At 44.7% G+C, this 13983-nt stretch overlaps 1 protein-coding gene across 1 annotated transcript in view; it reads right to left on the bottom strand.

Annotated features, from left to right (window-relative positions):
• Positions 1-4793: 4793 nt before the first annotated feature.
• Positions 4794-13983, bottom strand: part of MnM (myomesin and myosin binding protein) — a 51308-nt gene continuing 42118 nt past the window's right edge. The window contains exons 17-21 of the mRNA XM_037412359.2: positions 13076-13144; positions 9031-9118; positions 7178-7260; positions 6436-6640; positions 4794-5185 (exon numbers count right to left, since the gene is read on the bottom strand). Coding sequence (XP_037268256.2) covers positions 5086-5185; positions 6436-6640; positions 7178-7260; positions 9031-9118; positions 13076-13144 — 545 coding nt within the window. The 3' untranslated portion in view covers positions 4794-5085. The remainder of the gene's footprint in view (positions 5186-6435; positions 6641-7177; positions 7261-9030; positions 9119-13075; positions 13145-13983) is intronic.

Here is a 13983-nt window from a genome sequence, read left to right as displayed (position 1 = left end):
TTTTTTTCCTTGAGACTGCAAGTGCTAAACAGAAACGATTTAGAGAGCATATCACACACGTCCAAGTGCTTTGCGAATTCCATGTTGTCTCTGTGTGAACGTCGATTTGCACCTTCTATGTCGCAGTGCAGCGGACGTAGAACGTTATTCATACGGGTTTTATTGTTCTCAGGAGCTCAAATCAAACTTTCATTCGTGGCCTCAGAAATCAAGTTCGTCTAACCTATCCACTCCGTAACATGTTTTGTTGGAAAAAAATTAGCTTCAAACTTGCCACTTTCTTTTTTAGATTGAATCTCAACCTGATGTAGGACGTAATAGCTGGATTATTTATTGATTTACATTAACACCGTAGGCTGCACAATAGAGTAATCTGCATTCGTTGTCTGATTACAACAAGAACATTCTCCTCCCTTGCTCGAATAGCAAAAATTTCTTCTGTCGCTCTTGCATTTATCAAAGACAATCGCAAGTCAAAATCTACCTCCTACTTTTTCTTCTCAGTCGATTGTATTGAACTAAAATTATGAGCGCAAACACACAAGACGCGCCACAAAAGAAGACACGGCACATTGCACTCGTGTATGTCGTGTCTTTTCTATGTAGGGCGTCTCGTGTGTTTTCGCTGGTAATTTTAGTTCATGAATATGCACTAACTAGGCCCAAGTGAAGCTCTCTTGATCTAACTGACGCATATGGGCACGTTTGACCAAGCGACGATGTGCGGACCTCGTCCTGAACGTCACGATGACGTCACAACATGTGGCACCCTATGACGTCATAGTGTGATGTCTCTGCAAGATGATGCAGTTTTGCATCACTCGTGTTGACGCCGCAGGCCACCGGCGGTCACTTTTCGCGTTTAGTACGGCACTATAGTTTGCTTTCACTTCATTTCATTTGACCTAAAGCTTTGGCATGGCGTCCTACAGGACAGAGCAGCTATTTCGTTGAGGTGCATTGTAATCCGTAGTCGCACTGCGTCGCCACAGTGATGCTACGAAACGTTCGATAATTTGTGCGTGCGAAGCAGTTTCCCGCATCATTGCTCAGAGCGGAGCCACTCCCCCAGCTCTACCACACCGCTGATGTAACGAATGCCCCGTAATGCTTCTTTCCCCAGGCACTCGTTCTCTGCTCTCCGTGCGATGTGTCTTTAAAACGTCACCGCTAGTTCACACAAAAATATACAAGTACATATAGCCCAACCTTGGGCCCCCGATTCGGTCGAGTAAAGATTCTTATTCCCGCCCCAGCCAGGGCGGACTGACAGAAAGAAGAGCACTCGAGTATGCGCATTTTTATTCCTCTCGCAGTGAACTCGCACATGCCTGAAATCTGGGCGCAAAGCAAATAAGAAGAAGGAACGATGCGCGTCGACAGAAATCCTTTGCGCGAGCCATCTCGCTGATGGCAAGTGGGCTTTTGCCGCGGCACGATCCGAGGTGGTAGGTCAAGTTTCCAAACTCGGTCATCATATACGCAGATCTCGGGGAAGGAGTGCGGCGCGAAACTTGAATGCGAGCCCCGGTGAAGGTTTTCGGGAAGCTAGTATTGTAAGAGCGAATTCGCCAGTTTTGTCGTCGTCTACATTTGAAACAGCCGTCGCTAAACTATGTGGCAAAAAAAAGAGAGAGAGAAAAATTGTAGCTTGCTCTGGAGGTGCGTTGCTGAAGAGAGAACGAAGCTGATGAGAACCTATACGATTACGAACTCTTGTTCATAATAATGCCTGGGGTTTATCAACCCAAAACCATATAATACATATATGAGAGACGCTGTAGCGGAGGGCTCCGGTACTTTCAACCACCTAAAGTTCTTTATCATGTGCCAACTAAGTGCAAGGGCCTCAAACATTTTCGTCTCCATCGGAAATGCATCCGCCGCAGCCAGAATTCGCTCCTGCGACCTTCGGGGTAGCAGTCCAAGATGATCGCGAGGGCTACAAACTTTTGTTCGCAACCATCTTGGCTACAAAAAAAATGGGGGGGGGGGGAGGTTTTGAAAGGCCAGTTAATACGTGGACGCAGCGCAGGAACGGTTTGAGAAGCGGCGACACACAGCACGAGCACTGGCGAACAACTATAGAGGAAGCTTATTGCATCGTAAATTACGTAGCGTGTAAGAGACCTAAAGATAAGTATAAACATGAACTTTCGCGTGGTTAATGAGGCTCTCAAGATATAAAATTTGCATCGAATAAAAAGTCATTGAAGCCTTCCATGTTAGAGAACTTGCTTAGCGTGCGCAACAGCCTTGCACACGCTAAGGGCGGGAGAGAGTAAGACTGCGAATGCGCTGAACGAAGATGAGATGCATGCGTGTCCGTTCGCAGGAGATGCGCACGCTAGATCTCGGCGCTTGTGTTGCACCCGATACGGACATTAGCTACCTTATCTGCGGCCGTGTCGCAAGATCTCGACGGCTGCAAACGTCTATGCAACGCCTCCTAGATTTCCCGTGCCTGCCGGATGAGCGCGAAACGCCGGTTATCTATGGCGGCGCTGCCTACGTAGGAATAAGGGTATTTGTACTTGGCCTTTGAGATGGGCAATTGTAGTGTTTGTTACTAATTTCAGAGGATGCCTTGTATTAAAAAGGTTGCTTGCTGAATGACGGCGTCACTTACGTAGGGTTAATTATAGTTACGTTTACGCCTTTTGAAACACTTTAGCGTTATTTTTGTTGCATACAAGCTCCAAAAACGTAAAAACGTATTTGAAGACACCCCTACTTGAGTGGTGCCACCGCCGTAGCTCCGACGACCACCGCTTCCCAAGTGACTGCCGATAATCCGGCAGGCACGGGAAATCTAGGAGGCGTTGGTCTATGTCATGGCTACCACGAAAAAAAGGCCATGTCTATCGGCTACTGCAGTGCATTTCTTCGCCTATAGAGGTCGCACAGCAGCACTCGAATTCAAGGCGGTTTACGCCGAAGTGTACTACACGTTTGGTTGTTGCGTACGGCAAGCGTTCAATCGCCCGAAGTTGTTGTTGCTGCTGCATAACCCGGCATGTAGTGCGCTATACTGCTAAAGCAAAACTTTCTCCATTTACTACAGCTTGCTTCCGCAAGCGACAGCCACTCCTTATATGCCAGCGCAACATTTACAAAATGAATGTTTATGTATACATTTCTGTTTTATTAGATTATTAGAAAAAAAGTTACATCGCCACCACTTACATCATCCTTTTCATTTTATTGTTAACAAAAGCTCAATTATTCTTTATGACTAAAGGGCCTCTCTTTCGTTTTCATTACGAACTTTTATTACACGTAAAAATTTTAAAAGTAAAAAAAAATTCAAAAAGCTTCATTATGAGTGAATTTCGAAGACATTGAACGGTGCCTCATTCGTGCCTGTGCTTCAAAACGGATTATAAAGACGATAATTTCTTTTTTTTCTTTGCGCCTCAGCTCGCACGCACAAGTGCTGCGTGCTCCTTGCTACCAATTGCGAAGGTTGAGAAGCGTGTCAAGTTTAAGGGGCGTGCACCCCTCCCCCCTTTTTTCTTCAATTCTTCGTGTGTTTTTTTTTCGTCTAATTTGCTTTGTCGCTAAATTCGATAAAGTCCACAAGTATTCCTGGTGGACTTAACACAAGATAAAAATGGGCTGTGGTCAGTGGCGCTCTTTTAAGAGCGCCTGCTCAGACGCGCATCCATGTTGGGTGCCCTAGAATCCCCTCTCGCCTCCCCTCCTTTTTTTTTCTTCCGGAGGTTTTGATGTGTGGGGTTGTTTTACCAAAAGTAAGCAAGCTATGAAAATATGTGTCTTTCGAGAATAGTAAAGGTCTCCAGCAAGTGTCCCGGTCCCCTTCCTTCCACTGGAATAAAATGCTAGCTACGGGGTTTCAGCTGTTACGTATGCGTGCACCTATTGATAGCTGGCTTGTGAGCACGTCATGGCCGCAGGTTCTTAACGTACGAGTACTCCAACATTACGGTTTTCATAGAGTCAGGACAGCGTTATCACGCGGTGGTTAACCAGCTTCAATGCAATAACGATGCCACCAGAACGTTTTCCTAGACTCTGTTCATGTTTGAAGAAACATAAACGTGCACACAATGTGTCCCATCATCATGGTGCTCAGTGTGAGTCGTCTATTCAGTACGCACTGTATTTCACCAAGTGCACCTTCTTTGAGAGCGAGGGTGCACCCCGGTGTGCTCCAAGCATGAACCGTTTTCCGACTGCGTGGGTGGGTAACACATTTTGCAGACACGATTGCCCCTGAATGACTTGCGTGCCGTGATTTTTAATTTGCGGCGGCAAACGTGGCAACGGACTCTTCATGGATTTAGCATACGTGCTTATTAAACTTAAAGAAATGTTTTCGTAGTATTGGAGCACGTAATTAACGAAACCATGTTCTCACGAAATATTTCGAATGAGTCCCGTGGAATCGCTCAAGGTGGTGCAAAATTAGGGAGTAAATAACTGGCCACCATTTATTTGTAGCCTCAAGCAAGAACGAAGGGTCTTTGCTGAAAAAAATTGGTCCGGGGATCGAATTTTTGGGTTCAGTTCGTGCAGCCTCTGTAAAGAGGCATTGATCTAGGGTTTGATTCCCTGACCAGCAAATATCTTTCATCAATCAAGTCTTCTTTCTGAGAGATTCGTATAGATTTTTTTTTTATGAATTCGTGCTAAAAACGAATGGGTGTCAGTTACACGTTTTGTTGAGTTCTCTCACGTGTCCCAAGCCTTTACACACTCAGCTTGTTTTTTTTCTTTTCTAAAATAACTTCGAGGCACAAGATAATATCGCTTGATGTGAGATGCGCACGTCACAACATGGAGCAAAGCTTCATACTTTGCTCTCCTTTATTTATCAGCATTGAGCTTGTCGCCGACTTGAGCACGGAGGAGTGTTGGAAGCGTTACACGAAAAGGACAAACCACACTGCTGGCAGTAATAATTCGCGCAGGTCTTCGTCGGCTCACAATTTCACCCTCTTGAAAGTAAAGTGAGCACGAGACAGAATTGGGACACAGTATCGCGCCACTGTTGCACGGCGCTGCTGTGACATTTTGTTGAAGAAAGTCATGATTTTTCGACGAGCGCTCCTTGCTGAGTCGTCACTGCTGGCGCCATCGCCAGTTCTTCAGTTCAGGCACTGCAATGGTGGGCTGTCCCCAGCCGTTCTTGTTTCCAGCGCTTACTTGAAACACGTACTCTCTGCAACAACAACAACAATAAAAATTGATGCTGGCAGAACATGAGCTTTTACTTGTGCATAACAAATATTTTTGTTTAAATGACCCTTCCACCATTTCGAGTTCGATGACACCAGCGTGGTTTCCTTCTCGCCTTACCGAACGTTCCTACAGGCGCAATGTACTCAGCACTACCGACTGTTTTGAGAAAACACCCGGAAAATACAAGGTGTTGAGCCTATCATCATTTTACACGTTACAGCTACATGCCGTTATCTCCCCTTGCGCCATCGCAAATGCACGAAACGTAGCAGAATCATTTCACCACGCATGATAGTCAGCTGAGATAACACACAACGGGTGAAGGTCTGCATTACAAAACAGGTTAGGGGGCTTTTAACCCCTGCCCTTTGAACATGGACCGATTGAGAGCTTATTTCCTTATCTCGTAACATGAACAGACTGGTGTGAAGTCAAGAATAGAGCCAGCCAAAACAAAAAAAAAACAGCGAACGCCAGGATAGACTAACGAACTCGGTCTTTGCATTTAAAAGGTAATGCAGGTGGCTTTTTATGAAACATTTATGGCTAGCTTCACGAACCACTTTCGCATTTGTAAAGAGACGATGACTCGTTTTATTTCAATAGTAACTATACGGCCATATGGCCATTCTAATATATATCGGTGTGACATTCCCATTTATTGCTACCGAATTGAGAGCTTAGCCTTTCCGGTGAAGGTGCAGCTTTTTTCTGATGCATACATAAGCCCTAACCTACCTTTTTCTCGTTCATTTGCTTTGTTCAGTCACACAAAGCAGTATGTATTGAAGCTAAATCGTTTATAGAACACAGGGAACGCAGCGAAACCGTCGCAGTTCAGCTCGTTAACAGCGACGTTAAAATTCTCGAGCTCCCAAACAAAAATGGTGAACCTAGCTCCGTAAACGCAGAGAGTGTGTAATTAATGTGTGAGTTCAATACTACTCGAAACTTTACGCAACCTTTCAAAGAAACAGTTCTCATATAAGAAGTTTTCTGGATACTCCTTCATTTTTTAGTACATGTACGTAGAGCTGAACCATGTGCGTGAATATGATACAGCACGTGTTAGCACCCAACTTCCCCACAACTATTTTAACGTTTACGTAAACATGCATTATACACTGCTCCTGAAGGCACACAATCGGATGCTTGTGCCAGCGTACTGTGCATTGTTTATTGTGGTTCGGAAAAAAAAAACAACATCTCATCCCTTAATGATCCACTCACGTCTGTGGTTTCAGTCCGAATATGTCACAGAGGCATATTCGCGAGGTCGCCTTGTCACGCCACTGCTTGGAGGGTACTTCACGGCATTGGATGCGGTAGCCAGTGATAGGTGAGCCTCCGTTGTAGATCGGCTTGGTCCATACCAAGGTCGCTGACGTCGGCCCGGTCTCCGTGATAACTGGATCCAATGGAGGCCCAGGGACGGCTGTTGCAAAGTAATAATGGCGTGAATTGTGCGTGAAATACCCACGCGTGGGGGCGTTCTACAATTTCATCCAGGTTAGACCATCGAACACTGATCAATGTCCTGAGTACATATCCCACACACTTATCTTCAAAATGAGGCAAAGTTTTTGAGGAAGATGAAGACTTTGAGGGGTCAAGAGCGGATGAGCGAAGAATGGCGCTTGTATGCCAGTGTTTTTTTACTAGACGACTGATTTGCTGTCGCAGGGAACTTGTGTCATAATGTTGGCTTCAGAGAGGTTTCTTGGTCAAAGCAACAGTCATCAAACAATAACTAGGCTGCTGTGATTATATTTCTCCTTTTTTATTCATTTGCGGCTTCAGGTACAGCGCTACTACGCTAGGTAAAAGTAAGCTATTAATTCTACCTATAACATTGTTTGAATTTAAGCCAAACTTTGATGTTACGTCATGCAAAGATATTGACCGGGTAAATGTAATAAATATCTCGGCAGCAGTGTACTACGCAGCTTGACATCTGTCTGCGCGTACTTACAAAATGGCTCGTGAGTCGTTCGTGGGACGTCCTCCAAGTAATTTAGGCCGAGCATTCCGTACGTCTTGAAGTGGCGTCTCGGCCTGGAGAAAATTGAGATATTTACAGAACAAATTGTTGACGTCGACCTTCCACGAACGCTTTTATCCCTCTTGCTGGCACATAAAGTATGTCTATATAGTTTGTAAAGCCCACAGGACATCTTTAAAATGAAGACTGCGGCGTTTTTGGAGGCTCCGAGTTACTAGACAGCTGAAGCACCTAGATAGAACTAGCAATTACACATTGAGAAACCCGGAAATAATTTAAAGAAACGCAGCATTTCTCAATGTTCAAGAAGAAATGGTTAGGCGTATACACGCATGGCATGTGCGTGCGCACATTAAGAATGCAAGGTATTGACTTTAAAATGTCATTCTTCGTTGAAAATATTTAATTATTTGATGGCAGTGAGACGCGCATAAGAATATTCGAACTTGCTATGACAAAAATAACTGTCTTAGAAATTGCGTCCCAATTCCTGGAGATAATTTTTTACTGTTTTTAAATTAGCGTCGCACAATTTTGAACACCTATTGTTTCCTTTACGCTGTGAAAAAAAAAAGAAAATAAAACACCAGGCCTGCGCGGAAGGTGCAGCATATTCACAGCGAAAGCTAGTAGAGCCGCCGTTCAGAGCATTTTCTAAACACTCTTTGGGTAACAGCGGCAAGCACACTTGCTTGATGCCCACTACTGTATTAATAATAAAATTTTTAGAGTAGTAGGCCAGCATTCGCTATGCTAATTTTCATCATTCTTCCGAGAAGTGTGGTATCCGCTAAACACTTGCTAGGAATTTATGCCAATTGTTCATGCAGTCACTGACGATGAAGAATTATGACTGAAGTGGGTATGCGCCACAGTTAATAGGGGAACAATAACAAGCTTTTGTAATGTGTTGGAGCATTGGACGGCCCACTCGTTACGCTATTCGCATTGTGCGACGACTGGTTGTTCTTTCGCTGTTTTAAAGCGTTTTATAAGTCGTATCAACGCGAATGCTTTCCCAACATTAAGCCTGCCTAAGGCAAGTTTGCCAACAAACCCCAGGCACCGGCGTGGCTTCGTGGTAGATTACTGAGCTGGCACCCAGCGGACCTCGGTTCGAGCCCCTCTGTGTTATTGTTCGAGCCCTCTGTGGTTACGGACACCAGTGGCGGCGGACAACTACGGCGTTGCGCGAGACTCGAGTTGTAATTTCATTACAGTTTTTGCTGTAATAGATGACAAAGTAATGAAACGAATGTAGATATTATTGTGTGACGGAAACTCCTTACATTATCTTATTTCAAAAATGCCCATTGCAAAAGCACGTGAATTTAAGGCTCTTCATTTCTAATGTCGAAGGATTTCTACTGCAGCGCTGCTGTATGTCTGCGAGAATTCAATACTTCAATAATATTTTATTTCCAATTCATATTGCACGCCGATATGTATCATCAGTCGAGAAGACACCCATACGTGGAGACATAGAAACCTCCACAACAAAGTGTAACTTCTCCAACGGCGTCTTCAACTTATTACCTCAATCTGGAATGAATATACTATAGCATTAAAATTTCAAGACAAATTTTCTCACTTGGTGTTCGAAATGTCAAGTTAGGCGCCAATTGGGTGACTGTTAACGATAAGCATTTGACTATAATTATGAAGTTGGTTGAAGCATGTGCCTCGTATTTCGCATGTCACTCAAAAATATAGCGCGGAGCAGGCAAGAGTACTTTAAGATTCCCTTGACCAAAATGACATTTACGAAACCTTAAGGTTATAAAATTAGAAAAAATAATAACTTTTGAATACAGTTAGCGTACTTGTAGTATTCCTCCTTGTCTTCTTCGGGTGGCAAGTCGTAGTGGGGCCTAAAAAGCGTAGGTTCTCGTTCAACAACAGATGCCGACTCTGAAAAGATGTGAATAAGATGAGAGACAAGTGTTAAGAAAGCAATGTGGTATCAAACGTTAAGATAACTCAGGGGTGAAAATGCGTGAATACCGTTGTAACAGTCGCTTGAATCCTTTGAATACGGTTAATAAACACGTCACGTCGATCTTTCAGTTATGCCCCAGATGTCGCTGCATGCGCACTATATTTGTCGGATGTCGTCAAGAGACTCCGCTAGAGACGAGAACTGTCATTCACGCCTGCTCCAGTCCTGTCAAACGATGTCAAGTTCAGTATTGAAGCCAGGACCACTGTTCAGGTACATCTGTGTAAGATGTACTTCGCAAAGAGACATTTACAGCGGCAGGAGTACCTGGTGGCTTTGCCAGTCTTGTTCACGCCTATTTATTCGATATTTCCTATGTTTCAGAAACACTCAAGAAGAAGAAGAAGAATAACTTTATTTATGAAGTCCAGCGAAGTTGATTTGGGGCGGGCCTAGGCGTCGGCCACGAGCCCTTGGGCTCGGGCGGCTTCCTCGGCTCGCTGGACGGCCCACAGTTGTTGTTCGAATGAGGAGCTGAGCAGAGCCCCCTCCCAGCGTGTCCTGCGGTCCGAAACTGCCTCTTCGTGGTTTTCATCGTTGCTTTCATCTAAACTCGAGCATTCCCATAGTATATGTGAAAGTGTTGCCCTTTCATCGCAAACCTTGCATTTTTCTGTTAGAAACACTCAAAACATGAACTTTTTTTAAAGCTTTCTACGCACGCTTCTTTAACTTAATTTCGCGCTCACGGAATGCCACATTGAAATATTTGATATCCTCAATAATGCATCGTTGTCCATATGACGTGAATATGACATAAAGCTTAGGTTTCTTTTCGGCAGAATCTAAGTTTTCTTCTTGTTTTTTATTTGCCCGACAACAAGCTTGGGCTTCCTCAGACATCTTTCGGATGGCTACACGTACCGTTCACCTTGGCAGCTTTTGACAGGACAATGTGCACATAATATTGCCGGGCGATGTTACTTAAACTGAGAAAGAGGACAATTCCAACATTTATTGACGGTCACATTTCTACATTTCTTTTTTGTACCAGTTGCGTGTCAATCCGTTCGTAACATGCATAATATGCTGTTCGAAATAGCGGACACTTCTCATCACCATTATTTCCATAAACTAGGACAAAAGAAGAGGCCAAGGACCAGTGGGAGACTTGCATATGGTCGGTGATTGTTTTGTTCCTTTTTTATTTACTATACGCCGTAACCATTGTTCCGCTGGTCGCAATGAATAACCTCTCATTTATCTGTGTTTAATACGTATGCGCATCAGCACTACAAATGTACAGCTGACGCATATGTCAGCAGTGATTCTTTACGAGCCATCAACTGTTGACCGAGTGGTGCTTTTGCTATTGATGTCGTACTTAGAACTGAACTAAATCAGAAATGAAATAAAATCACCATTCAAGCACTCCGTAGAAATGGTTAAAAAGCTGAAACGTGCGGACCCGGTGTTAATCGGTGGATTCAACTCGACGCTGCACTGAAGCCCTTCACAGTGATTGGTTAAACTTTCGTACTTTTTAATAAAGTTAGACACTCCTTTGGTTTGGGTTTGCCACAGTGTTTATTTCACATGCCACACATTGTGCCTCGCATGATAAAGATCATAGATGTGTGTATTGAGCGCTTAATGCGTTTCGCATTACGTTAATCACAGTCGTTCTCAAACCAAAGGCAGTCACAGACGTCGCAGCCGAAGCCGAAGTGCCGCTGGAGAACCTCCCGCCGAAAGCGAGCATTCGCTCCGGTGATCGCGCTCCCACAAGTATCAATCACATCGACGCTTATGTACCCGCAAGCGCTTGGTATCGCGAGGTAACTTGGTGGCGTGGTTTGCTGAATGCGGCCACCACCAGCGCTTGCATTCCCGTTCTTGAATTAGCGCGGCTTTGAGGGTTGCTGGATCATCGGTATTCTGGCACTCGGCCTCAGGGCCTGTTTTGTACCCGGACTGCACCATCGGCGTGGTGAATGCGTGCTCTCTCATGTTTGCACAGTCGGCGCTCTTCTAAAGTTGTCCGTGGCTTACCCATGTAGAAGCTTTCAGTAGAAGCGGATAAGCGCGTGCTGCAACAGGTTGGATGACGTCCCTAAGAGCAGCCAATGGCGCGCATGCCTGGGTACGATGCTGAGAACGACGTAACTGACAGCAGAGCATTGAGACCGCTCGTTACACCGATGCCGAATGACTTTTCGTTTCTGATTGACTGATATTTGTGGTTTAACGTCCCTAAACCACCATATGATTATGAGAGACGCCGTAGTCTAGGACTCGTAAAATTTTGACCACCAGGGGTTACTTAACATGCACCCAAATCTGAGCACATGTGCCTACAGCATTTTCGTTTTCTTCGAGAATGCAGCCACCACGGCCGGGATTGGATCCCGCGACCTGCGGGTCAGCAGCCGAGTACCTTAGCCACTAGGCGATGCACCGCGGCGGGGCTGATGTTACGTTTCTCCTAGCCATATACAGTAAAACTGTAGCGCAGCTTGCGCTGGAGACGCAACTCTAAAGAAGACAGCAGAGCTGATGGGCAGCTATGTAGTCCTGACTGAATGAGTTTATTTGTTTCCGAGTAGGCAATGACCCCCTAAGGCGCCTCATCTGCAGGCCGCGTCCATGACGGGACCGGGAGTTCAAACTCGAAGGCCAGGTCACGAGCCTTCTGGCTGCTATGGTTTGGAAGATTAAGTTTTCTTCCTGTATTGCTTTATTATTTTATTTAGATACTTCGTTATTGGACGGACGGAAAAATTTTATTAAAAAAAAAGAAACCCTGCAGGTTTACCGGCCCGGGCTCAGGCCACCCCGACGTTTTGTGCGGTGAGGCGTAGCCTTTAAACCGCTGTCCGGGCCAGCTGGATTGCCCACAGTTGTTCGTGCAGATCTGAGCTAGTCAGCGCACTTAGCCAACGCTCCTCGAGAAGGTCCGGTTTTATATTGTCCTCTCGGTGTATTACTGTGACCTGTGTGCATTGCCACAGAATATGTGCCATATCTGCGTGTTCGTGCTTACAGGGGGTACAGCTTGTTTGTGGGTATTGTCTGGAATTTACTCTGTTTAGGTGTGCTGGATTTGAATCCCCCGCTGATGAAATTGTCGCACGTGTGCTGGGCGTAAAGCAGAAGATGAAGACGACGACGACAAGACAACGATGATCAAGAAGAGAACGCGTGCTGGTCCACGATGATGATGATTTATGTTTCCAACATACAATATAGGGTTACCATCAACAGCTCCGCTGGTAAAACACAGAGTAATGTAACCCAAATCTATTAGTCGTTGAATTCAATTTCTCGTACACTAAAGGCTTCTTGTCCAGACTCTTAAAGTGCTAGTTTTGGCCCCTGCGGCTTAGCAGCGGTGGTACCGGGTAGAAATATCTTCGTGAAGTTTCTAATCAAGGAATTCTCTGAGACAGTTTTTCTCGTTTTTGTCGTTGTTAGCATTAACGTTACACGACGGCCTCTTAATTAACGAAGTAAGAAACAATCGAGGACAGCTTTACCGGGTCAGATTATCACGGTGTTCTTCAACCTCATTATGCATACCTGTACCCAACAGGTTCGAACAAGCAATTCTGCTAACCGGCATCACGGTGGACTTTGCACATTCATGCACGTGCCCGTTTTGTTCACACTCGTTAAAATTCTGGGTTGTGTGCAAATATTCAACAATGCATTGATTCTGGCAAGTTGGATAGCATTACGTAACGCTTGCGGCAGAGTATTCATCTCATCGTACTCAATTTGCGAGCATAAGCCTGCCGTCAGAGCTTTATCCCTGTACATTTGCTCCGTACGCAAAAATATTCTTTTATATCAAACTTAGCTACATGGTAAAGCATTAGGCCGGTGCAGTGGGAATTTGAAACGTGTCAGAGCGTGTTCGTCGAACTTACGTCTTTTGTCTTTCAAATGCATTTCTTCAAGGCGGCGTCGCTCCTCTTGGAACTCGTCACCGCTATCCTCTGCAAGTAAGGGAGTTGACAATGAAAACCTTGGCTATTATCTGTGGGCTCATACATTTCTCAAGAATGAGCTGGCATAAAGTAAAAAAAAAAAACGTACAACGCCCGCTAAGAAAAGTCCCCCACCCCCTCCTTTTTTTAACACAACATTTCATGACCTCGGACAACTTTGCCAGAACGAAAAAAAGGCTACAGTGAGAGCTCTGTTTCGGTGACCCAAAATTTTCAAATTTCACCTTTTATTAGACTCTATGATGTTTGAAATTATTGCGTGCTTCAGAAAACAATGAAAAAACTTGCCATTTCATGGAACGAACATTCGAGAAAATATTGTTGTGGCGGAACTTCAGTTGATATTAGTTAGTACATAGTTCTCAGGCTAGCATTACAGCCCAAGTACAAAAGACATTCCACAGCACTTGCGCGTGTCGTGCACTACTTTTATGGGGTGTCTTGCGTGTTTACACTCTTAGCTTCATTTCAGTACTGCTGTGGCGCCTAAATTTTGCTGCCACTGGTAATAGAGATGCTCATAAAAAATGCGCATCTTAAAATTCTTGGAGCCATTATAATTAATATCATCTGCAAAGCTTGTAACTGCAGCCAAGCAGATATAGCTTGCAGGACTACATGAACATAGTGAGTATTTATTATTGCTGCATTCGAAGCGGAAGCCTGTTTAGATCACTGCAAATAACCGCAGCTAATTAGTACTAGGTGCTAAATTTATCTTCTTGCGGCAAAGTCACGCATCTACACACAGAAACTGCCAGCAGATCGAGGAGAGCCAGTTGGCGGCTCTATCCTGCTATGTAAATCATACGCTCCTTTCATTTGTT

The sequence above is a fragment of the Rhipicephalus microplus genome, chromosome 1 (genome assembly GCF_043290135.1).
Source record: "Rhipicephalus microplus isolate Deutch F79 chromosome 1, USDA_Rmic, whole genome shotgun sequence".
NCBI lineage: Eukaryota > Metazoa > Arthropoda > Arachnida > Ixodida > Ixodidae > Rhipicephalus > Rhipicephalus microplus.
This window is presented reverse-complemented; position numbering and strand designations above follow the sequence as displayed.